The sequence below is a fragment of the Salvelinus namaycush genome, chromosome 34, assembly GCF_016432855.1.
Source record: "Salvelinus namaycush isolate Seneca chromosome 34, SaNama_1.0, whole genome shotgun sequence".
Lineage (NCBI taxonomy): Eukaryota > Metazoa > Chordata > Actinopteri > Salmoniformes > Salmonidae > Salvelinus > Salvelinus namaycush.
In genome coordinates, this window is record NC_052340.1 from 40,066,631 (window position 1) to 40,093,604 (window position 26,974).

Here is a 26,974-nt window from a genome sequence, read left to right on the forward strand (position 1 = left end):
GTGATCAGCTGGGAGTTCTGGACATTGGCGAAACATTGTTTCAGTTCACTGCATCATGTCTTCGGCCCACCTCATGAGAGCCCTACACGGATTACCACTGGAATATTGTAAACCAGTAAAGATATTATCTGATATCGCAGGAACAACATAATGCACTAACTGTTCTGCTCCGACACCAATTTCAGTTCCTTTGTTGCAAACTTGAATTGTGATGAAGATTAATTAGAGCAACTGTGGCTTGTTCAGTTGTTCCTGGGACTTGACCCCCCCCCAAAATATCATGACAGCAATCCGGTAAATTTCCAATGGGAGTGTCACCTTTACCTGTCAACCATTGGCGGTTCCTCAGTACAGTCCCAGCGAGGGAGGGACCTCCGATGTCCACGTCCAGAAACACTCACCTTAGTGAGGCCTCGTGAGACTGACGACGACTGACAATGGTGTCAGTTGGTGCCACAGATTGGGACTACAAAAAAAAAGGGAATACCAGTGCAGGTGTCTTTGTGAAGCTTATCTTCAGGGTTCACCTCATTCACCTACCTGGGTGATAACCTCAAGTTGTTCGGCTTAAACCAGCTGCCAGTTAAGACTAGTTGATGAGCGTGAGAATCAGTTTCAGGGTGGAGTGAGTTTCAGTTAGACTGTATGGGGTCATGATACTGAACTAGGAGATATGAAGTATTTGAAAATGTATACGGTAGTGAGCAGCAAACCTTTGTTAAGCAACATTATGAAGAATACACATCTAGCAACTATTCTGTTTCTTGTTATAGATTTTAATAAAAATGATGTTTTAGGCAGGTTTGACAACTTATTTTTAACCTATATATGCTGTTGATAAAATATTGCAGTAAATTCCTACCTTTTCCTGAAAAATGTTCATACAGCAAAGAGGACATTTAGAGGATTTGATAATCTTCTCTTCCTTCTAATGAGCGTGTATTCATTCATCCCTTCTAAAAGTCCCAACCCTGGTTCTGAAGCAGGGCCTAATATTTAAAACAGGTAGAACGGGTAGAATTTGCCATTGGCGGGTAATTGGCGTCAGCATGCTTCAGTTCGGCTGGTGCCTAGAATACATGTAGTCAGGATTAATCGAAGATAATTTAAGAAATCTGTCATTACATTGACGGTTTTTGCCGAGGAGATTTTAGTCGCGCAATTTTACATCTAAAATGTTTGGTGCAGTATTCATGAAAACTAGTCTCTCACTGCATGACAAAATAGTTTTGACTCCCTACTGTTGACCAATCACCGACGTAGTGGTGTAGTCTTCGGCTTCCGCATTTGGCTTGCCTCAAGAAAAATGTGCCCAAACAGCCGGAAAAAAAACTTACCGAAGTACAAAACGTCATAATATATGCACAAATTCTTCCAAACTGTTTCGGCTGGGAAGAATGCGGACGCCTTATGAATGTCTAATTCACCAGCCATGTTGGCGGGTGGTCACATACAGGGGGGCTCTACGGTGCAAGCATTTCATACAAATAGTCAAAAGTCAAATATGGGCACGTGCAAGTAGTGATTTATAGCAGAATAAATGCTGCAGTAGCTGTTTTTAAAGTATTTCTGCAATTTAGTTTAATATCTGGTAATGCACAAAGCAATATGAATCCTAACGTTATAGCTAACCCACCTCTCACAGCAACACTTCCTGCTGGAGGTCTGTGTGCACCGTGAGTGAAGTGCTGAGAGATCTGTTTTTAGAAGTAATGCGCATAAAATTAAATTGGTCTAACTACTAAAAGTGAGACTCTGGTCGTGTTTCTTGGATATTTACATTGTTTTGTTCACCACTGTTTCAATGTTTGAGTTTGCTTCCACCGCTAGCGAAGTCAACGCCCTCTCCTAGTGAGATTCTCACAAGTGGAGGAGAGTCGACTCCCAAACGATTAGATTCCGACTCCTTGCGCCCGTCGACTGCCAGTGTCGACTCACATTTCTGTGTCAAGCGTCGATTCCACCAGGAACCGTGTATCGGTAATCAAAAGATGTAGGTGTGTTATTAAATACGCTAATCGCAATTCTGTATTTAGTCATTTCTTGCGAAAAGTTCACTAAATTACAGTCTATCAATGAGTAAACTGAGCTGGTCTACAAGCAACAGACCGAAAACTGAACACACACACACTAGCGTTTTTCATAGCTAAGAGAAAGAGCAGGATAGCCAGCGAGGGAGAGGGGGGATCGGGGCAGACAGTCAGAAACGTGCTCATAGGCTATATCTTGGTAATCTGTATATCTCGCAATGTCTGGTCTAGCAATGCCTCGTAAATTCACCAAAAGTATATATTAGGCTATCAATGATTATGTGGCTAAGCTATGTTTCATAGTGCTAGTGAATTGATGTCGAACATCACCAAATACATCAGTTTAAAATTAGGCCTAAATGTGCAATAAAAAGTATTGTCTATAATTTATTTAATGAAACCCTGGCTGGCTGTTGATGTCCAAGGTCAAGGCTTTCCAACCCTGTTCCGGGAGAGCTACACTCGTGTAGGTTTTCGCTCCAACCCCAGTTGTAACTAACCTAATTGAGTTTATCAACCAGCTAATTAGTATAATTAGATGCACCAGATTAGGGTTGGAGTTTAAACCTATAGGGATGGTAGTTCTCCACGAACAGGGTTGCAGAGCCCTGTCCTAGGCAATAGATCGCAAAGCTAGGCATCCACGCGAAACGTTTTCAATATCTCAAGTGCAAATACGGTTCAGCAGCTCAAATCAACGGTGGGGGGGCATTGTTATTCAAGAATGACGCCTACCATGGATTGCTAAAATAATGATTATGATCACACTTCATCAATTTAAATATTATGGGGATATCTATACATTTGGCAGCCAAGCACGAGTGTTCAGTGTAGCCTGTTGTCGTCTAGACATGACGTAGAAATTGCTTCACGTCTACAAGAAAAACCTACATGCTTCCGTCACGAGTCAATTAAATAAAAAATAATTACAGGGGACAGTTTGGAAAAACGAATCCTGTGTGAATGGTCCTCTGGAATAACGCACGATTGGATAATAATTACATAACCAACGTCTCTAGTAATACCCGTCCAATAGGGCCATATAACATGGCAAAGAATAGGCTTATCAGTTTAGAGTGCTCCGCATCATCCCATGTGATCAAGAATGCACACAGCAGAAACATCACTAAAATATTCTAGTTCCTACACATCACCTTTAAAACAGAATACGCCTTTTATAGGCTAAATTGATGAGCAAATGGACAGCATTATGTTCATGCCAGTCCTCTAGAATGCAGATGTAGTCTTCCTAGTAGGACTCCGCCATAATGACGTGGTGTGTACGTATCCGTTTCAGCGTGTCCAGCAAGAGTCAACTCCTTGGACTCCAACCACAGGTGTTGGGAGTCGATTCCAAAAACCCTGGAGTCACGTGATTACTTGAGCGACCCCGTTACCAAGGTAACCTTAAAGGGGCAGCTGAACATTTGTCTCACCTGTGACATTTTGGTTTTGAAAGACCGAGTCCACAAAATATTAAATTGAGCTATCGCTCACATTACTTCTTAATAGTAATACATTACTTATTTTAGAGAAACTAAGAAAGCTCACCCATATTGTTTAGTGTAATTAATGCAGGAAAAATATTTTATCAGTTAAAAAACCTGAGTGGCTGGTAGACAAAGTTTGTTTTAGGCCTGAAGACATTCATAAGCCTGTGTTCCGCCACAATTTTCAGGATTAATGTGTTCATGTGTATGTACTAGGAACACAGTTTCAAGCACAATTGTCCGTACCAGTACAACCCGTATCTGCCTTGAGAAGCATAAGTCTCTGGTACAACCTATTTACCCGATAAAATAAGGGTTAAATAAAATGTATATCTACGATACACTAACAGCAGCCTGTTTGCTAACGTTATTTTGAATAAATAAAATGAAAGTCATATTTAAGAAAATGTGTAACTGCTGGATCTACTCGGACATCTGTTAAGTTCTGGGTTGAGTCAAATGTTCAGTTATTTAAAATTATATTCATGATTGCGTAGATCATCGGTCATGATAGTAAGAATATTCAAACTTTGTGGACTTAGTGCACAGCGACACGTGGACTTCTCAGCCTACACATTCCAGAATGGTGCATTCAGACATGAGGTCAGTCCTCCGTTTCAGAATGACATTCTATTCAAACTAATGTCAGTCAAGGGGTTCCCCCCCAATGTAAGGCATAGGGACTTTGAACAGGCATAAATAAAAAAAGGCTTGATATTGAAGCAAATGCAGGAAGACGGTGAAACATATAAACAGAGATAGAAACCCACCAGGTGGTACAAGTAGGAAACTCCATATTCAAAAACTCATATCAGCTTTAAAAAAAAAAAAAAAAAAAAAGGTTTTATTTTAATGCAAAAAAATAAATAAACTGTTTTCATCTGCATCAATGACCAATGTGACCGTCCCTAATATCTTACTATCAAGGAAGGCACCTTTCTGATGAGACAAAGTGGAAAAAGACAAGTAACTGAAGAACGAAGTTGCCTTCCATTTATTGGTGAGTATTGTGAAACCCAGTAAAGGCATCAATCATGTAGGCAGAAACTGGATCCTTGCATTCAGACTGGTTCACTTACTACTACAGGAGGAAAGCTATACAACAGCCTTTCAATGTGGACCTTTGTGTTTATATATATATATATATATATATATATATATATATATATATATATATATATATATATATATATATATATATAGGTGATGTACTGAGGTGAGTGAATACCTTTGAAATACTAATCACCATGATACAACTAAATCATTTTTTTTTTTTATTGGTCCACTTATTCAAAGATACTTTGTTGCATTTGTGTTGAGGAAAAGTGTATGCATATGTACACGAATACTTATAAAACCTGCAATTTTAATAACAGCTAAAAATAAATAAAAATAGACAACCAAGGCACAAAACCTCTGGATAAAAGTCTGCTTCCTAAGAGATGGTGAGGTACTACGGTGAGACAGAACACCCAGACTGGTGTGTTTAATTGGGACCCTGCTGTCTGCGGTGTGTTTCATTGGGTCCCCTGTAGTGGGTGTTACCTGTACGTGGGCGGTGGCAGCTCCCTCGGTCTCCATGGCGTCCACTCCTCCTCCATTGTTCAGTCCTCCTGGTTTAGTCAGCTCCTTCACTTTATCTCCCCATTCTGAAGAACAGACCAATCAAAAATCAGGGACAATACACACTTAGGCTACACCAGCAATGTACAGATAGATATAACCTAGCTCTGTGCCAAATACTTATACCTAGATCACTTGACCTAAATAGGAAAAACTGTAGGACTATCCCTTGTTAAAGGACAGGTTATTACCCTAGTCATTCCACATCTAGACAAAGGGTGAATCTCAATTGTCTTCCTTGATTCCTCGCATCTGCTTTCCCCACTTTCTCAAAGTGCATTGGGAGGAGAAGGTTTAAGGGGAGGAACCCCCCCCCCCCGCCCCCAAAAAAAATCATCTTCTCCAATGCATTTTGAGGAGGTTCGAGGAAAGCGGAAGTGAGGAATCAAAGAAGACAATTGAGATTCAGCCCAAAGCGGAACAGTTGTAGAAGACAGAAGATGGCAGTCAGATGTTCACCTGGACAGAGTGTGTCTGCGTCCAGCATGCCTCCCTCCCTATACCCCTCCAGCTCCTCCATCTTCACTTTGCTCCAGGGGATGTAGGTGACGCCTCGCTCCACGTCCCAGAACTTCTTATGGGTCGCCTTTATACCCTTGTTCAAGGCCCACGCAATCTACATACAAATACAATATTTTACTTAACCCAATGTAAACAGTATAACTTTAGTCCGTCCCCTCGCGCCCCGAACACGGGCGCGAACCAGGGACCCTCTGCACACATCAACAACAGTCACCCACGAAGCATCGTTACCCATCACTCCACAAAAGCCGCGGCCCTTGCAGAGCAAAGGGAACCACTACTTCAAGGTCTCAAAGCGAGTGACGTAACCGATTGAAACGCTATTAGCGCGCACCACCGCTAACTAGCTAGCCATTTCACATCCGTTACACTAAGCATAAAGTGTTTTAAATAACTGTATGTGCTGCCTTTAGTGTTGCATGGTTATACCGAAACTTTGGTACTTTTTCCCGATACGAGAATATGAAAAACTGTTCGGTACTAGAAGTTTTTACTTTCGGTACTTCGGTCAAATGTGTCTCACGTCATATACGGATTGAGAGGGTTGAGTCTGTCTACTAATTTGTCTGAATCTTCAAGGGGGCAGCAGTAAGCTAGCCAGGCTACTTGTCTTCTCAAGGGAGCAGCAGTAAGCTAGCCAGGCTACTTGTCTTCTCAAGGGGGCAGTAGTAAGCTAGCCAGGTTACTTGTCTTCTCAAGGGGGCAGCAGTAAGCTAGCCAGGCTATCTATGCTTGTGCATGCAGCTGACAAAGCAAGAGCCACTTTTGAGAAGCAAACATGGGAGAGAAAATTGCAGACAGCATGGCTTCTAACGAAAACATACACCCGCAGCTTGTTCACAAAACTGGCTCCAGAAGCGACCTATGGGAACACTTTGCTGACAGCAGGGGCTAGCCCACCGAAACAACTAAGCAAAAATATATGTTACAAAGCAGTGCAAGGGAGGTTTAGTTCCAAAATAACAAAATTATTTTACACATGACATTTGCATTGTAACGTTATTCTACTAGCAATGAAATTGGAATTATTTTTGAGTGACAAGGTCATGAACATATGTTCAGCATGACATTCATGTGAGCATCACTGTCAAACACTACCTAAAACACTTCAGCGAGCAGGCCTTTTTAAATCGACCTGGCCAGGGTATCCTGGAAGGATATTGACCTCATCCCGTCAGTAGAGGATGCCTGGTTGTTCATGAAAAGTGCTTTCCTCACCATCTTAAATAAACATGCCCCATTCAAAAAAATATAGAACTAAGAACAGGTATAGCCCTTGGTTCACTCCAGACTTGACCAGCAGAAAAACATCCTGTGGCGTACTGCACTATCATCGAACAGTCCCCGCGATATGCAACTTTTCAGGGAAGTCGGGAACCAATATACACAGTCAGTTAGGAAAGCAAAGGCTAGCTATTTCAAACAGAAATTTGCATCATATAGCACAAATTCCCAAAAGTTTTGGGACACTAAAGTCCATGCAGAATAAGAGCACCTCCTCCCAGCTGCCCACTGCACTGAGGCTAGGAAACACTGTCCCACCGATAAATCCACGATAATCGAGAATTTCAATAAGCATTTCTCTACGGCTGGCCAACAGCTCTGCACCCCCCCGCTTCTCCTTCACCCAAATCCAGACAGCTGATGTTCTGAAAGAGCTGCAAAATCTGGATCCCTACAAAATCAGCTGGGCTAGACAATCTGAACCCTCTCATCCTAAAATTATCCGCCGCCTTTGTCGCAACCCCTATTACTAGCCTGTTCAACCTCTCTTTCGTATCGTCTGAGATCCCTAAAGATTGGAAAGCGGCCACGGTCATCCCCCTCTTCAATGGGGGAGACACTCTGGCCACAAACTGTTACAGACCTATATCCATCTTACCCTGCCTTTCTAAGGTCTTCGAAAGCCAAGTTAATAAAAAGATCACCGACCATTTCGAATCCCACCGTACCTTCTCCGCTATGCAATCGGTTTCCGAGCTGGTCATGGGTGTACCTCAGCCACGCTCAAGGTACTAAATGATATCATAACCGCCATCGATAAAAGACAGTACTGTGCAGCTGTATTCATCGACCTGGCCAAGGCTTTCGACTCTGTCAATCACCGTATTCTTATCAGCAGACTCAACAGCCTTGGTTTCTCAAATGACTGCCTCGCCTGGTTCACCAACTACTTCTCAGATAGAGTTCAGTGTGTCAAATCGGAGGGCCTGTTGTCCGGACCTCTTGCAGTCTCTATGGGAGTGCCACAGGGTTCAATTCTCAGGCTGGCTCTTTTCTCTGTATACATCAATGATGTCTCTCTTGCTGCAGGTGATTCTTTGATCCACCTCTACACAGACGACACCATTCTGTGTACATCTGGGTCCTTCTTTGGACACTGTGTTAACAACCCTCCAAATGAGCTTCAACGCCATACAACACTCATTCCGTGGCCTCCAACTGCTCTTAAATGCTAGTAAAACTAACTGCATGCTCTTCAACCGATCGCTGCCCGCACTCGCCCGTCCAGCATCACTACTCTGGACGGTTCTGATTTAGAATATGTGGACAACTACAAATACCTAGGTGTCTGGTTAGACTGTAAACTCTCCTTCCAGACTGATATTAAACATCTCCAATCCAAAATTAAAATCGGCTTACTGTTTCGCAATAAAGCCTCTTTCACTCATGCTGCAAAACATACCCTCGTTAAACTGACTATCCTACTGATCCTTGACTTCGGCGATGTCATTTACAAAATAGCCTCCAACACTCTACTCAGCAAATTGGATGCAGTCTATCACAGTGCCATTCGTTTTGTCACCAAAGGCCCATATACTACCCACCACTGCGACCTGTATGCTCTCGTTGGCTGGTCCTCGCTACATATTCGTCACCAAACCCACTGGCTCCAGGTCATTTGTCTTTGCTAGATAAAGCTCTGCCTTATCTCAGCTCACTGGTCACCATAGCAACACCCACCCTTAGCACGCGCTCCAGCAGATATATTTCACTGGTCATCCCCAAAGCCCAAACCTAATTTGGCCGCCTTTCCTTTCAGTTCTCTGCTGCCAATGACTGGAACAAATTGCAAAAACCACAAGTTGGAGACATATCTCCCTCACTAACTTTAAGCATCAGCTATCTGAGCAGCTTACCGATTGCTGCAGCTGTACACTGCCCATCTGTAAATAGCCCATCCAACCAACTACGTCCCCATATTTGTTTTTCTGCTCTTTTGCACACCAGTATTTCTACTTGCCCATCCTCATCTGCACATCTATCACTCCAGTGTTAATTTGCTAAATTGTAATTACTTCGCCACTATGGCTTATTTATTGCCTTACCTCCTTACCTCATTTGCACACACTGTATACAGATTTTCTATTGTATTATTGACTGTATGTTTGTTTATCCCTTGTGTAACTCTGTGTTGTTTGTCACACTGCTTTGCTTTATCTTGGCCAGGTCGCAGTTGAAAATGAGAACTAGTTCTCAACTGGCCTACCTGGTGAAATAAAAAAGGTGAAATAAATAAATAATAATGAACTCAGCAAAGAAAAAGGAACAACCCTTTTTCAGGACCCCGTCTTTCAAAGATACTTGGAGTTTTACAAATTAACTTCACAGATCTTCATTGTAAAGGGTTTAAACACTGCTTCCCATGATTGTTCAATGAACCATAAACAATTAATGAACATGCACCTGTGGAACGGTCGTTAACTTCTTATGGCTGCAGGGGCAGTATTGAGTAGCTTGGATGAAAGGTGTCCAGAGTAAACGGCCTGCTCCTCAGTCATAGTTGCTAATATATGCATATTATTAGTAGTATTGGATAGAAAACACTGAAGTTTCTAAAACTGTTTGAATTATGTCTGTGAGTATAACATAACTCATATGGCAGGCAAAAACCTGAGAAGTTCCACTTCCTGTTTGGATTTTTTCTGAGGCTGCTAGATTTTCAACCAAGCTCCCAATGAAATTACAGCGAGATATGGATGAGTTTTCACTTCATACGGCTTCCACTAGATGTCAACAGTCAATAGAACTTTGTCTGATGACTCTAATGTGAAGGGTGGCCGAAGGAGACAGGAATGAGTAATCACTGCCATGAGGTGCCCACGCATTGAACACGCGCGGTCACGTGAGAGGGAGCTCCGTTCCATCGCTCAACTGAAGTCAATGTAATTCTCCGGTTGGAACATTATTCAAGATGTATGTTAACAACATTCTAAAGATTGATTCAGTACATCGTTTGACATGTTTCTACTGACTGTTACGGAACTTTGACATTGTCACGTTATAGTGGAAGCGCTTTGTGACTTTGGAATTGTTTACCAAACGCGCTAACCAAAGTAGCTAATTGGACATAAATAACAGACATTATCGAACAAATCAAGCATTTATTGTGGACCTGGGATTCCTAGGACTGCATTCTGATGAAGTTCAAAGGTAAGGAAACATTTATCATGTATTTTCTGGTTTCTGTTGACTCCAACATGGCGGCTAATTTTACTATTGTTCTGAGCTCCGTCTCAGATTATTGCATGATTTGCTTTTTCCATAAAGTTCTTTGGAAATCTGACACAGCGGTTGCATTAAGGAGAGGTATATATATATATAATTCCATGTGTTCAATGCGTATTATCATCTACATTTATGATGAGTATTTATGTTGAAACGATGTGGCTATGCAAAAATCACTTGATGTTTTTGGAACTAGTGAATGTAACGCGCCAATGTAAACTCAGATTTTTTTATATAAATATGAACTTTATCAAACAAAACATGCATGTATTGTGTAACATGAAGTCCTATGAGTGCCATCTGATGAAGATCATCAAAGGTTAGTGATTAATTTTATCTCTATTTCTGGTTTTTGTGACTGCTATCTTTCGCTGGGAAAATGGCTGTGCTTATTGTGGTTTGGTGGTGACTTAACATAATCGTTTGTAGTGCTTTCGCTGAAAAGCATTTTTGAAATCGGACACTTTGGTGGGATTAATAACAAGATTACCTTTAAAATTATATAAGACACATGAATGTTTGAGGAATTTTAATTATGAGATTTCTGTTTGAATTTGGCGCCCTGCACTTTCACTGGCTGTTGTCATATCGATCCCGTTACCGGGAGTGCTTTATATCCGTGGCAAATCATTTGAAAGATGCATATGACGTCCTACTAACGTCACAGCATTGTTGTGTAAGTTCAATTTAAAATGTCCCCTTATGATGACCCTTGGGACCTGTTAGCAGTAGATTTGTGATACATTTTTTCAGTTAGGGATTTTTTTTCTCTTAAAATGTTGAAAATCCCAATTTAGTTTAAGCGTTACACGCTACCTAAAAATAGGCAAATTTTGTCTTCTGAAAAAATGTGACCGTGATCAAATTTGGTTTATAGTCACACGTCGGGTGGCTAAGCTATCTAGGCCTTTTAAATCCAAAATGATTGACTGAAATTAATCAAAAATAACAGTGATGACCTACTGTATGAGTATTTTTTCCATTGCAGATGTAAAGGCCCACACCATGGAACTCCGCATCGAGCCAGCTCAGCTCTGTTCGTTTATGTTTAATTGCAGTTGTCTCTGGGTAAAAAGGTTTGAATGTTTTCATGGGAAAAGGAGTTTTATTTTACCTTTATTAAACTAGGCAAGTCAGTTAAGAACAAATTCTTATTTACAATGACGGCCTAGGAACAGTGGGTTAACTGCCTTGTTCAGGGGCAGAACAACAGATTTTTACCATGTCAGCTCGGGGATTTGAACTTGCAACCTTTCGGTTACTAGTCCAAATGCTCTAACCACTAGGCTACCCTGCCACCCCAAATCATATGACCCAAAGAAGAAAAAAATATCTAGTCACATCATAGCACGGGCCCGACAGTTTCTTTTTAACCCGATTCATTACTGTCATACGCTATTAATAACTCTGGTCCGGGAGGTGGTTGGCCTACTACCAGATCAGGAAAAACCCCAAGGAAAACCATTCTCCCCCACCACTCTGGGACCTATGGTGCCACTTCTGAGATGACCACACAATGTTACAAATGGAAAAACATCTCCTGTTTGTATGATCTACATTTGACGTGTTTTAGGTGGTGGGGATGGGCTAGTGTAGTTTTACGTGGCTCAGTGCAGCCGGAAGTTTCTGCAACAATTCAGAATCTAACAGGCTGGTAGTGCAATTTCAGGTAAAAACCTCAATAAAACAAGTCTGAAATATTACGAAAATGGCTACACATTCACAAAATAATTGCTCTGCCATTACTCTTTACAGTGCATTCGGTAAGTATTCAGACCCCTTGACTTTTCCCACAGTTACGTTACAGCCTTATTCTAAAATGAATGAAATTGCCCCCCCCCCCCCTTAATATACACACAACACCCCATAATTACAAAGCAAAAACAGGTTTACTTATTCTTTGCTACATTATTACAATTTTTTTTTTTTTATGACATTTACATAAGTATTCAGAACCTTTACTCAGTACTTTGTTGAAGCACCTTTGGCAGCGATTACAGCCTGGAGTCTTCTTGGGTATGACGCTACAAGCTTGGCACACCTGTATTTGGGGAGTTTCTCCCATTCTTCTCTGCAGATCCGCTCAAGCTGTCAGGTTGGATGGGGAGCGTTGCTGCACAGATATCTTCAGGTCTATCCAGAGAGGTTCGATCGTTCAAGTCCATAGCTCTGGCTGGGCCACTGAAGGACATTCAGAGACTTGTCCCAAAGCCACTAATGCAATGTCTTGGCTGTGATTTAAAGCTAAATCAATTCTGCAGTAGCTGTTTTCAAAGTATTTCTGTCATTTTGTTTCATACAGTGGGGCAAAAAAATATTTAGTCAGCCACCAATTGTGCAAGTTCTCCCACTTAAAAAGATGAGGCCTGTAATTTTCATCATAGGTACACTTCAACTATGACAGACAAAATGAGAAAAAAAAATCCAGAAAATCACATTGTAGGATTTTTTATGAATTTATTTGCAAATTATGGTGGAAAATAAGAATTTGGTCACCTACAAACAAGCAAGATTTCTGGCTCTCACAGACCTGTAACTTCTTCTTTAAGAGGCTCCTCTGTCCTCCACTCGTTACCTGTATTAATGGCACCTGTTTGAACTTGTTATCAGTATAAAAGACACCTGTCCACAACCTCAAACAGTCACACTCCAAACTTCACTATGGCCAAGACCAAAGAGCTGTCAAAGGACACCAGAAACAAAATTGTAGACCTGCACCAGGCTGGGAAGACTGAATCTGCAATAGGTAAGCAGCTTGGTTTGAAGAAATCAACTGTGGGAGCAATTATTAGGAAATGGAAGACATACAAGACCACTGATAATCTCCCTCGATCTGGGGCTCCACGCAAGATCTCAAGCCGTGGGGTCAAAATGATCACAAGAACGGTGAGCAAAAATCCCAGAACCACACGGGAGGGACCTAGTGAATGACCTGCTGGGACCAAAGTAACAAAGCCTACCATCAGTAACACACTACGCCGCCAGGGACTCAAATCCTGCAGTGCCAGACGTGTCCCCCTGCTTAAGCCAGTACATGTCCAGGCCCGTCTGAAGTTTGCTAGAGAGCATTTGGATGATCCAGAAGAAGATTGGGAGAATGTCATATGGTCAGATGAAACCAAAATAGAACTTTTTGGTAAAAACTCAACTCGTCGTGTTTGGAGGAGAAAGAATGCTGAGTTGCATCCAAAGAACACCATACCTACTGTGAAGCACGGGGGTGGAAACATCATGCTTTGGGGCTGTTTTTCTGCAAAGGGACCAGGACGACTGATCCGTGTAAAGGAAAGAATGAATGGGGCCATGTATCGTGAGATTTTGAGTGAAAACCTCCTTCCATCAGCAAGGGCATTGAAGATGAAACGTGGCTGGGTCTTTCAGCATGACAATGATCCCAAACACACCGCCCGGGCAACAAAGGAGTGGCTTCGTAAGAAGCATTTCAAGGTCCTGGAGTGGCCTAGCCAGTCTCCAGATCTCAACCCCATAGAAAATCTTTGTAGGGAGTTGAAAGTCCATGATGCCCAGCAACAGCCCCAAAACATCACTGCCCTAGAGGAGATCTGGATGGAGGAATGGGCCAAAATACCAGCAACAGTGTGTGAAAACCTTGTGAAGACTTACAGAAAACGTTTGACCTCTGTCATTGCCAACAAAGGGTATATAACAAAGTATTGAGATAAACTTTTGTTATTGACCAAATACTTATTTTCCACCATAATTTGCAAATAAATTCATTAAAAATCCTACAATTTGATTTTCTGGATTTCTTTCCCCTCATTTTGTCTGTCATAGTTGAAGTGTACCTATGATGAAAATTACAGGCCTCTCTCATCTTTTTAAGTGGGAGAACTTGCACAATTGGTGACTGACTAAATACTTTTTTGCCCCACTGTATCTGGTAATGCACAAAGAAATATGAATCCTAACGTTATAGCCAACCAACCTCTCACAGCAACACTTCCTGTGAGTGAGGTGCTGAGAGATGTGTTTTTAGAAGCAATGCGCACAGGCATAAAAGTTGGTGTAACTACTAAAAGTGAGACTTTATCCTTGTGTTTCTTGGATATATACATTGTTATGTTCACAAGGTAAGTCTATTTTTACAAATGTTTGAGTTTGCTTCCACTACGAGCTAAGAGAAGAGATGTCCTCACCGTCTACTCATGAGATTCTCATGGGCACACTTGAAGAATGAACATGCCTCATCTGTGATATTTTGGTTTAAACCTCAAAGGGATCGGTGTGTCGTCCCCCGCGGGACGGTTGAGCGAATGTAGGCTAATATGATTAGCATGAGGTTGTAAGTAACAAAAAATAAATCCCAGGACATAGACATATCTGATATGGGCAGAAAGCTTACATTCTTGTTAATCTAACTGCACTGTCCAATTTACAGTAGCTTTTACTGTGAAATAATACAATGCTAGAACTTGAAAATGTATTAATAAACCAATTAGGCACATTTGGGCAGTCTCGATACAACATTTTGGACAGATATACAATGGTTCATTGGATCAGTCTAAAACTTTGCACATACACTGCTGCCATCTAGTGGCCAAATCCTAAATTGCACCTGGGCTGGAATAATACATTATGGCCTTTCTCTTGCATTTCAAAGATGGTACAAAAAAACAAACATGTTTTTGTATTATCTTTTACCAGATTTAATAATGTTATATTCTCCTACATTCATTTCACATTTCCACAAACATCAAAGTGTTTCCTTTCAAATGGTACCAAGAATATGCATATCCTTGCTTCAGAGCCTGAGCTACAGGCAGTTAGATTTGGGTATGCCAGGCGAAATTTGGAAAAAAAGGGGTCCGATCCTTTAGGAGGGTTTTAAAGACTCTGGACAAAAAAATATGACATTTAATTGAGCAATATACCACATTACTTCTTAATAGTAATACATTCCTTGTTTAAGAAACATTACTATGCATTCTCATGATTTTTGGTGTAATTAAATGCGGGAAAAATATTTTGCCTGGTAAAAAACCTGAATGACTGGTAGAATGTATCTGTCACAGCAGATGGTAGACAATTCTTTTATTTTTTTTATTTAAAAAAAGTTTGTATTATGCCACTGCCCATCCACTCTGACTCCGAGCAGAGCAGGCCGGCCATTGCCCTAGCGATGGCCACACAGACAGAAGAGACCACTTTTGATGTCTGGTAACAATCGTGGACATTTTTGGGGGGTGTGTAGTTGTCCTTTAATTCACCTAGCAAGAGACTAGCAGCTATTGGTGTTTTTGTACTGTACAATGTTGGCTACATGTGATGGCAGAGTTTGCAACAAAAAAATGACAAGCAATTGATAAAATCATCATGATATCATTCTGCCAGGTATCATTCTGCCTACTTTACAGTCAACATTTAAAATCGGGAAGGTTTTGTGGGAAAGCCTCTAGAAATGTTTATTCAAGACACAGCATGATGACTGAAATACACATCAAAGACTCAACAACGACTTCAGACCAAACGTTTTGAATACCTGGTTTGCATAACCCATTGCTGCTTGAATAAATATTGATAATAAAATGTAAAAAAAAATTGTGAGCCAAAAACTAAAAACGTGACCAGCTACATTTTTCTCTCTCCCACTGGCAGCCTAGCGACCGATAAAAACAAATAAAATGTGTAGCACTGCAAAGTCAAATGGTCGCAAACGGAAGTGTTTTGGTTGCAGTTTTGAACACGGAACAATCTCCTTAGGTGTTTTTTATTTAAAAAAAAGAGCCAGAGGCCCCATATTTACCAGGTCTACATTGTAAATCAGAATGTTAATTGACAAACTGGCCTGGCCACAAAAAATAAAAGTTGGTTTAACGTACATAAAGAAATCAACAAGTACCTTGATGGTCTTCTGGTTGACCTTGAAGGATCCTCTGCCGAGTTTGTGTAGAGCTCTGTAGGCATCCTGTCTGTGAACCATCACTATATAGGCACATCCACGAGGAGGGATCATCTGAAGGGGAGAAGGAACATGTTGGTATTACCTGAAATTGTTCCTAGAGCATTTTTTCAGGGTTAATCCCCCCCCCCCTATTAGTTATACAGAGCACTCCCTTGGTTATTCCTGATGGGCCCTGGTCAAAAGTAGTGCACTATAAAAAGGGATAAGGGTGCCAGTAAGTAGGTAAGTGTCAGCTTCATACTTACATTGATGGAGTCTATCTGCCCAAACTCCTCTAGTAAACACATGACGTCCTGCTGAGAAGTCTTCTTGTCTAGCTGGCCCACCCACAGAGTCGTGGTGCAAACTACACAACGAGGGAAACGTTCAATATGGGGCCTGGTCAAATGTAGAAGGGAATAGGGAGCCAATTGGGACAGGTCCTCGTGTATCTGACAGTACGTACCACCGAGTGTCTGGCTCTTGATGCTGGGCAGACCTTTCTGTCTACGGTCTTTGTCCTTCTCTCTCTCCTTCCTCTCCTGCGAGCGGGAGCGAGGGGAGTTCCAGCGACTTTCCCTGGAACGAGACCCGGAGCGTTGGGAGGAGTGTCGGGGCTTCCGCGAGCGAGAGCTTGACCTGGACCTCTTTCTCCTGGGAGATCTGGAGAGAGATCAAGTGCATTTTAAAATCGCAACATACTTTACAGTAAAATGAAATAGGTAAAAGCAAACGGATATAAAATCAATAAAGGATTATTCAAATAACAGTACAATCATGGACTAAAAGCTAAAAAGGTGGGAACGGGCAGGGTTCTGTTACAGAGGATTTGTTCATCCTGAACAAAACTTCACAGGTTTTAAAAAGTGTCCTCAACAAAAACCAACTAATATCAACCACGGTTCCAGCTTCTTACCGAGAGCCGGACCTGGAGCGTGACCTCCTGCCGTGGCCGCGCTGTCTCCCCTCCCTACCATCCCTCCTCCCAGACGGATCTTCCCTTTCTCTGGGGTTTCCCTGGTCCTGGTTCTGCTGGGCAGAGTGCTGGCTCTGACTGTAGCCCTTGTTCGGACCAGGGTTTCCTCCACCAGGTGTCTGCTGCCTCCCAGGCTGGCCCATCATGTGGCCCTGAAATTGCTGCTCCGTGTTGGGCGGCGTTTGACCAGGAAACTGGCCACCGTAAACGTTTCCTGGAACGAGGGAATCCAACTCTTCTTTCTTCACTTCTTCTGGTTCGTCGTCGTAATCAAACCGGTCCAGGAGTTTCTGAAGACAGACCGTCATAACATCCATAACACCCTGATTGAGCGACACATCCATAACAACCACAACACATCCATAACAACCACAACACATCCATAACAACCACAACACATCCATAACAACCACAACACATCCATAACAACCACAACACATCCATAACAACCACGACACCCTGTTTTAGCAACACATCCATAACAACCACAACACATCCATAACAACCACAACACACCCATAACAACCACAACACATCCATAACAACCACAACACATCCATAACAACCACAACACATCCATAACAACCACGACACCCTGTTTTAGCAACACATCCATAACAACCACAACACATCCATAACAACCACAACACACCCATAACAACCACAACACATCCATAACAACCACAACACATCCATAACAACCACGACACCCTGTTTTAGCAACACATCCATAACAACCACAACACATCCATAACAACCACAACACACCCATAACAACCACAACACACCCATAACAACCACGACACCCTGATTTAGCGACACATCCATAACAACCACGACACATCCATAACAACCACGACACATCCATAACAACCACGACACCCTGATTTAGTGACACATCCATAACAACCACAACACCCTGATTTAGTGACACATCCATAACATCCATAACACCCTGATTTAGTGACACATCCATAACAACCATAACACCCTGATTTAGTGACACATCCATAACAACCATAACACCCTGATTTAGTGACACATCCATAACAACCACGACACCCTGATTTAGTGACACATCCATAACAACCACGACACCCTGATTTAGTGACACATCCATAACAACCACAACACATCCATAACAACCTGATTTAGTGACACATCCATAACAACCACAACACATCCATAACAACCTGATTTAGTGACACATCCATAACAACCATAACACATCCATAACAACCACAACACCCTGATTTAGTGACACATCCATAACAACCACGACACCCTGATTTAGTGACACATCCATAACACCCTGATTTAGTGACACATCCATAACATCCATAACACCCTGATTTAGTGACACATCCATAACAACCACAACACCCTGATTTAGCGACACATCCATAACAACCACAACACCCTGATTTAGTGACACATCCATAACAACCTGATTTAGTGACACATCCATAACAACCACGACACCCTGATTTAGTGACACATCCATAACACCCTGATTTAGTGACACATCCATAACAACCACAACACCCTGATTTAGTGACACATCCATAACAACCACAACACCCTGATTTAGTGACACATCCATAACAACCACAACACCCTGATTTAGTGACACATCCATAACAACCTGATTTAGTGACACATCCATAACAACCATAACACATCCATAACAACCACAACACCCTGATTTAGTGACACATCCATAACAACCACAACACCCTGATTTAGTGACACATCCATAACAACCACGACACCCTGATTTAGTGACACATCCATAACACCCTGATTTAGTGACACATCCATAACAACCACAACACCCTGATTTAGTGACACATCCATAACAACCACAACACCCTGATTTAGTGACACATCCATAACAACCACAACACCCTGATTTAGTGACACATCCATAACACCCTGATTTAGTGACACATCCATAACAACCTGATTTAGCGACACATCCATAACAACCACAACACCCTGATTTAGTGACACATCCATAACAACCACGACACCCTGATTTAGTGACACATCCATAACAACCACGACACATCCACAACACCCTGATTTAGTGACACATCCATAACAACCACAACACATCCATAACAACCTGATTTAGTGACACATCCATAACAACCACAACACATCCATAACAACCTGATTTAGTGACACATCCATAACAACCATAACACATCCATAACAACCACAACACCCTGATTTAGTGACACATCCATAACAACCACAACACATCCATAACAACCTGATTTAGTGACACATCCATAACAACCACAACACATCCATAACAACCTGATTTAGTGACACATCCATAACAACCATAACACATCCATAACAACCACAACACCCTGATTTAGTGACACATCCATAACAACCACAACACATCCATAACAACCACAACACCCTGATTTAGCGACACATCCATAACAACCACAACACCCTGATTTAGTGACACATCCATAACAACCACAACACCCTGATTTAGTGACACATCCATAACACCCTGATTTAGTGACACATCCATAACAACCACAACACCCTGATTTAGTGACACATCCATAACAACCTGATTTAGTGACACATCCATAACAACCATAACACATCCATAACAACCACAACACCCTGATTTAGTGACACATCCATAACAACCACAACACATCCATAACATCCATAACACCCTGATTTAGTGACACATCCATAACAACCATAACACCCTGATTTAGCGACACATCCATAACAACCACAACACCCTGATTTAGTGACACATCCATAACACCCTGATTTAGTGACACATCCATAACAACCACGACACATCCATAACAACCACAACACCCTGATTTAGTGACACAACCACAACACCCTGATTTAGTGACACATCCATAACACCCTGATTTAGCGACACATCCATAACAACCACAACACCCTGATTTAGTGACACATCCATAACACCCTGATTTAGCGACACATCCATAACAACCACAACACCCTGATTTAGTGACACATCCATAACAACCTGATTTAGTGACACATCCATAACAACCATAACACATCCATAACAACCACAACACCCTGATTTAGTGACACATCCATAACAACCACAACACATCCATAACATCCATAACACCCTGATTTAGTGACACATCCATAACAACCACAACACCCTGATTTAGTGACACATCCATAACACCCTGATTTAGTGACACATCCATAACACCCTGATTTAGTGACACATCCATAACAACCACAACACCCTGATTTAGTGACACACCCATAACAACCACGACACATCCATAACAACCACGACACATCCATAACAACCACAACACATCCATAACAACCACAACACCCTGATTTAGTGACACATCCATAACAACCACGACACCCTGATTTAGCGACACATCCATAACAACCACAACACCCTGATTTAGTGACACATCCATAACAACCACAACACATCCATAACAACCATAACAACCTGATTTAGCAACACATCCATAACAACCTGATTTAGCAACACATCCATAACAACCACAACACCCTGATTTAGTGACACATCCATAACAACCACAACACATCCATAACAACCACAACACCCTGATTTAGTGACACATCCATAACAACCACAACACACTGATTTAGTGACACATCCATAACAACCTGATTTAGCAACACATCCATAACAACCACAACACCCTGATTTAGTGACACATCCATAACAACCACAACACATCCATAACAACCACAACACCCTGATTTAGTGACACATCCATAACATCCACAACACCCTGATTTAGTGACACATCCATAACAACCACAACACCCTGATTTAGTGACACATCCATAACAACCATAACACCCTGATTTAGCGACACATCCATAACAACCATAACACCCTGATTTAGCGACACATCCATAACAACCACAACACCCTGATTTAGTGACACATCCATAACAACCACAACACATCCATAACAACCATAACACCCTGATTTAGTGACACATCCATAACAACCACAACACCCTGATTTAGTGACACATCCACAACACCCTGATTTAGTGACACATCCATAACAACCACAACACCCTGATTTAGTGACACATCCATAACAACCACAACACCCTGATTTAGTGACACATCCATAACAACCACAACACATCCATAACAACCACAACACCCTGATTTAGTGACACATCCATAACAACCACAACACATCCATAACAACCATAACACCCTGATTTAGTGACACATCCACAACACCCTGATTTAGCGACACATCCATAACAACCTGATTTAGCGACACATCCATAACAACCATAACACCCTGATTTAGTGACACATCCATAACAACCATAACACCCTGATTTAGTGACACATCCATAACAACCATAACACCCTGATTTAGTGACACATCCATAACATCCATAACAACCTGATTTAGTGACACATCCATAACAACCTGATTTAGCGACACATCCATAACAACCATAACACCCTGATTTAGTGACACATCCATAACAACCATAACACCCTGATTTAGTGACACATCCATAACAACCATAACACCCTGATTTAGTGACACATCCATAACAACCACAACACCCTGATTTAGTGACACATCCATAACAACCACAACACCCTGATTTAGCGACACATCCATAACAACCACAACACCCTGATTTAGTGACACATCCATAACAACCACAACACCCTGATTTAGTGACACATCCATAACAACCACAACACCCTGATTTAGTGACACATCCATAACAACCACAACACCCTGATTTAGTGACACATCCATAACACCCTGATTTAGTGACACATCCATAACACCCTGATTTAGTGACACATCCATAACAACCATAACACCCTGATTTAGTGACACATCCATAACAACCATAACAACCTTATTTAGCGACACATCCATAACACCCTGATTTAGTGACACATCCATAACAACCATAACACCCTGATTTAGCGACACATCCATAACACCCTGATTTAGCGACACATCCATAACAACCATAACACCCTGATTTAGCGACACATCCATAACAACCACAACACCCTGATTTAGCGACACATCCATAACAACCATAACACCCTGATTTAGTGACACATCCATAACAACCATAACACCCTGATTTAGCGACACATCCATAACATCCATAACACCCTGATTTAGTGACACATCCATAACAACCATAACACCCTGATTTAGTGACACATCCATAACAACCATAACACCCTGATTTAGCGACACATCCATAACAACCACAACACCCTGATTTAGCGACACATCCATAACACCCTGATTTAGCGACACATCCATAACAACCATAACACCCTGATTTAGCGACACAACCATAACACCCTGATTTAGTGACACATCCATAACAACCATAACACCCTGATTTAGCGACACATCCATAACACCCTGATTTAGCGACACATCCATAACAACCATAACACCCTGATTTAGCGACACATCCATAACACCCTGATTTAGTGACACATCCATAACAACCATAACACCCTGATTTAGCGACACATCCATAACACCCTGATTTAGCGACACAACCATAACACCCTGATTTAGCGACACATCCATAACACCCTGATTTAGCGACACATCCATAACAACCACAACACATCCATAACAACCATAACACATCCATAACAACCATAACACCCTGATTTAGCGACACATCCATAACACCCTGATTTAGCGACACATCCATAACACCCTGATTTAGTGACACATCCATAACACCCTGATTTAGTGACACATCCATAACACCCTGATTTAGCGACACATCCATAACAACCATAACACATCCATAACAACCATAACACCCTGATTTAGCGACACATCCATAACACCCTGATTTAGCGACACATCCATAACACCCTGATTTAGTGACACATCCATAACACACTGATTTAGTGACACATCCATAACACACTGATTTAGCGACACATCCATAACACACTGATTTAGCGACACATCCATAACACACTGATTTAGTGACACATCCATAACACCCTGATTTAGCGACACATCCATAACACACTGATTTAGTGACACATCCATAACACCCATAACACCCTGATTTAGCGACACATCCATAACACACTGATTTAGCGACACATCCATAACACACTGATTTAGCGACACACCCATAACAACCACAACACATCCATAACAACCACAGTAGAGTTTACTTAATCTCCGTGACTAAAACCCATTTCAAGGAGGCTTTATGAAAATGCTGTCCTGACAGATTAGGCCTCTTAAAAATGGTCTGTTGGTCAGAAATTTGCTTTGCGTACAATAATGACTTACCTTAGCTAGTGAGTTATTCTGCTCTGTAGGATGTGTGTGGTGTGAGTTGAACAGTGGATGGTGTGTGTTATGCTGGCCTTGGACCATCTGTGAGTGGGTCTGGTCAGACACGGTGTTGGGAACCATAGTTTGGGTTTCGTCAGCCATGGTGTTGGGAACCATAGCGGTGGTCTGCTGCCCTGGCTGGAACCTCAGAAGCATCTTCTGAAGCTGGACACCGACAGGAGGGAATACAGCCCAATTACACACAATCCATCAAATCAGTTGTTACCAGCAACAGAATATCATGTATTTATCCTTTATTAGCCTGGTATAGAATCGTATTTTCACAAGAACTACATTGTTTACAGTAAACAGACAAAGGAGTCATGGATGATTGTAGTGAAGAACAAAGACTGAAGAGAAAAAACAAGAGATGTGTGCATCTTTATTTCCTGTCCCAGTCATGTTGTTCTGGGGTGTATGAGCTACTACTGTGTAGTAGTGTAGCTATGACAACAGACTTAGTAGAACTGGAGTAGAACGTCTGACCATGGCAAATTGACAGGTAACCTCTTTGCTTAGCAATTAGAATCTCTGTGTGTACACTCATCATGGCTGACCTGGTATTGTGATGTATACTTAGGAATTAGAATCTCTGTGTGTTCACTCATCATGGCTGACCTGGTATTGTGATGTATACTTAGGAATTAGAATCTCTGTGTGTTCACTCATCATGGCTGACCTGGTATTGTGATGTATACTTAGGAATTAGAATCTCTGTGTGTTCACTCATCATGGCTGACCTGGTATTGTGATGTATACTTAGGAATTAGAATCTCTGTGTGTTCACTCATCATGGCTGACCTGGTATTGTGATGTATACTTAGGAATTAGAATCTCTGTGTGTTCACTCATCATGGCTGACCTGGTATTGTGATGTATACTTAGCAATTAGAATCTCTGTGTACACTCATCATGGCTGACCTGGTATTGTGATGTATACTTCTACAGGTCTCACTCACCTCGTGTCCCTGTCCGGACTGGAAGAGCTGGGCCACGGCAGCCAGGGCTTCAGGGTTCCGAAGCTGTGGTGGGAGCTGGGGCAGGGCTGCTGCTATGGAGACAGGGGGCTGGGCCTGGTGCTGGGCTGCTATGGAGACAGGGGGCTGGGCCTGGTGCTGGGCTGCTGCTGCTATAGAGACAGGGGGCTGGGCTGCTGCTATGGAGACTGTGGGCAGGGGCTGGTGCTGGGCTGTTGCTATGGAGACTGTGGACTGGGGCTGGGCTGCTGCTATGGAGACTGTGGGCTGGGCCTGGTGCTGGGCTGCTGCTATGGAGGTACTGGAGACTGGGGGCTGGAGGTCCTCCTGGGGGGAGGGAGTAAGGACGAAAGAGCCAGTAGCCATGTCCAACAGGGGCTGGACGACGTCCATCTCAAACACAGCGTTCTTCTGCCACAGGTTGAGAACACGGATGATCTTACTCTGCATAGAGAGAGAGAGACAGAGAGAGAGACAGAGAGAGACAGAGAGAGAGAGACACACAGAGAGAGAGAGACAGAGAGAGAGAGACAGAGAGAGAGAGGGGATAAGAACCCATAATGAGAGAAGTTTACAGTTACGCTTTTGGTTGTCCGTTGAGTTGATCAGTAACCAGCTGACTACCACCCACACCTGTCCCAATAGTAATTAGTTGACTAAATATGCTGAGAAGGATTATCACCACAGCAAGCAAGGTACTTGGAGTCAAACAGACAGACCTGGATGAGATCTTTAAGGTCAGGGCCCTCAGCAAGGTACTTGGAGACAACCAGACTTTCTTAAAAACCTTCTTAATGAAATGTTAACTACAAAGTAGACTACGCCTACCTGGCAGAAAGATATCATGATTATTTGAATCAAGTGGGTATTTGTTTTGCAAACTCTACCATATCATATTCACTACAAAAACACCACTAAACAGCCTCTTGCTAGGTGTGTATTTGAATTAAAAGGGTAACTACATCCAAAAATTCTCTGATTTTACCAGACCTCAAAAGTGGTCTTCTAATGTGGTTTAAGCATTGTTGTGGACTTATAACATGCACATTTGTTGTTTTTCTATGAAAAATGGTAACTTTGCAAGTGAACATCTGGAAAAAAATGAAACTAAACCTTTTATTTGATTCATTTTTGTTTCAATAAAATACAGAATTTGAAGAACAAACATTGTGGCAATTGTTATCTTGCAGAAAAACAATAAGACTAATCTCAGGAGATATGTTCCGGATCATATAGGCCCAGGTGATATCCAAAACTAGCACAACACTGAATTCATACATTCAGTCATTCAAAAATGGTAAAGTTGTGTCTTTCTACACAATACGACAACACATCTCTCCAACCGGTAAACTCAATAAAGTATTCAATAATTATACCAGAGGCCACCGAAGCAGAGCTCCTTCAGCAAAGCACCGCTGGCCCGGAGACGCCTGGCCGGCTATTTTTTGTTGTCGTAGGCATTGCCTACTACATGAAGCATCCAATATCACGAGCAAAGATGTCAGTCACTAAATCAGCAATAAAGGCTATCAAGATAAGTTAGGTCAACATTCGAGCAACGTGTGTGTGCGTGAACTGTGTAAGGAGCACTGTCCCGTTATCTGATAAGTTGAGTGTCTCATTGGAAAATAAAATACAAGTTCAGTAATTTTTCTGATGCTTAAAATGTGACCGTGTATAAATTCACACCATGAAACATTTCATCATTGGAAACACTTATCTTCCTGTTGATGTTGAAGATGATGAATATGGGGTTGAATTGTTTTACATTTCCCTTTAAATGTTGGGAGTATCATTTGACTTGCAATATTTAAGTAATAGCTTCTTCAAAATAAGGTGACGAAAATAATATTGTCCAACCCATCGGGTATCTCACCGCAGCCTCATATGCCATGTCTTGAAATTTGCCGATAGACTGATTTAACCCTTTCACACGTACCATCACACGGGTGTGATCGTTCTACAGTGGTCCCTGAAGCTACGATCACACCCGTGTGATTAGAACACTCATTTAGAACGCTCGTTTAGAACGGCCAGTTTCGAATGACGCAACAATCAGCGTTTGAGCTGGCCACACTTTTTACAGAAACTATTTACACAAACACAGTCCTTACAAAGTTATGTCCAGAATGTGAGCAGTTTATTTTTGGATTCAATGTTCAGATATTCACAGAAGAATATATAGCATAACACAATCATCCTAACCGGAAAAATGTAGGCTACATTTGTCCTAGCGCTGAGGAAAGATTGACCCCAACACAAGCAGTCATATTTTCTAACTCTCGGCTGACATAAACTACAATATGAATTAGCTAATAGCAATTATTATGTATAATTAATCACATCACGGGTGAGCACACCATTGATCGAAATAATTAGGTAAAGCACTTTTTAGAAATCGAAAGTAATCCGACGATTAGTTTCAGCGCGCAGCCATGCATTTTTTTTTTCCTCACAGAAACCGAAGATAATAAGAGAAGACGAGATGAGTTTGGTCTGTTTATAGTATTGTAACGACCC

General features: G+C 41.8%; 1 protein-coding gene across 2 annotated transcripts in view; it reads right to left on the reverse strand.

Moving 5' to 3' along the window:
* Window positions 1-26,974, reverse strand: part of LOC120028602 (SR-related and CTD-associated factor 4-like) — a 54,864-nt gene that overhangs the window by 18,172 nt on the left and 9,718 nt on the right. For both annotated transcript variants that reach the window (XM_038973812.1, XM_038973811.1), the window contains 8 exons: window positions 24,437-24,898; window positions 23,433-23,642; window positions 16,993-17,342; window positions 16,543-16,739; window positions 16,343-16,443; window positions 16,035-16,148; window positions 5,603-5,759; window positions 5,066-5,169 (listed from right to left, as the gene is read on the reverse strand). In XM_038973812.1, the coding sequence (XP_038829740.1) occupies window positions 5,066-5,169; window positions 5,603-5,759; window positions 16,035-16,148; window positions 16,343-16,443; window positions 16,543-16,739; window positions 16,993-17,342; window positions 23,433-23,642; window positions 24,437-24,898 (1,695 nt within the window). The remainder of the gene's footprint in view (window positions 1-5,065; window positions 5,170-5,602; window positions 5,760-16,034; window positions 16,149-16,342; window positions 16,444-16,542; window positions 16,740-16,992; window positions 17,343-23,432; window positions 23,643-24,436; window positions 24,899-26,974) is intronic.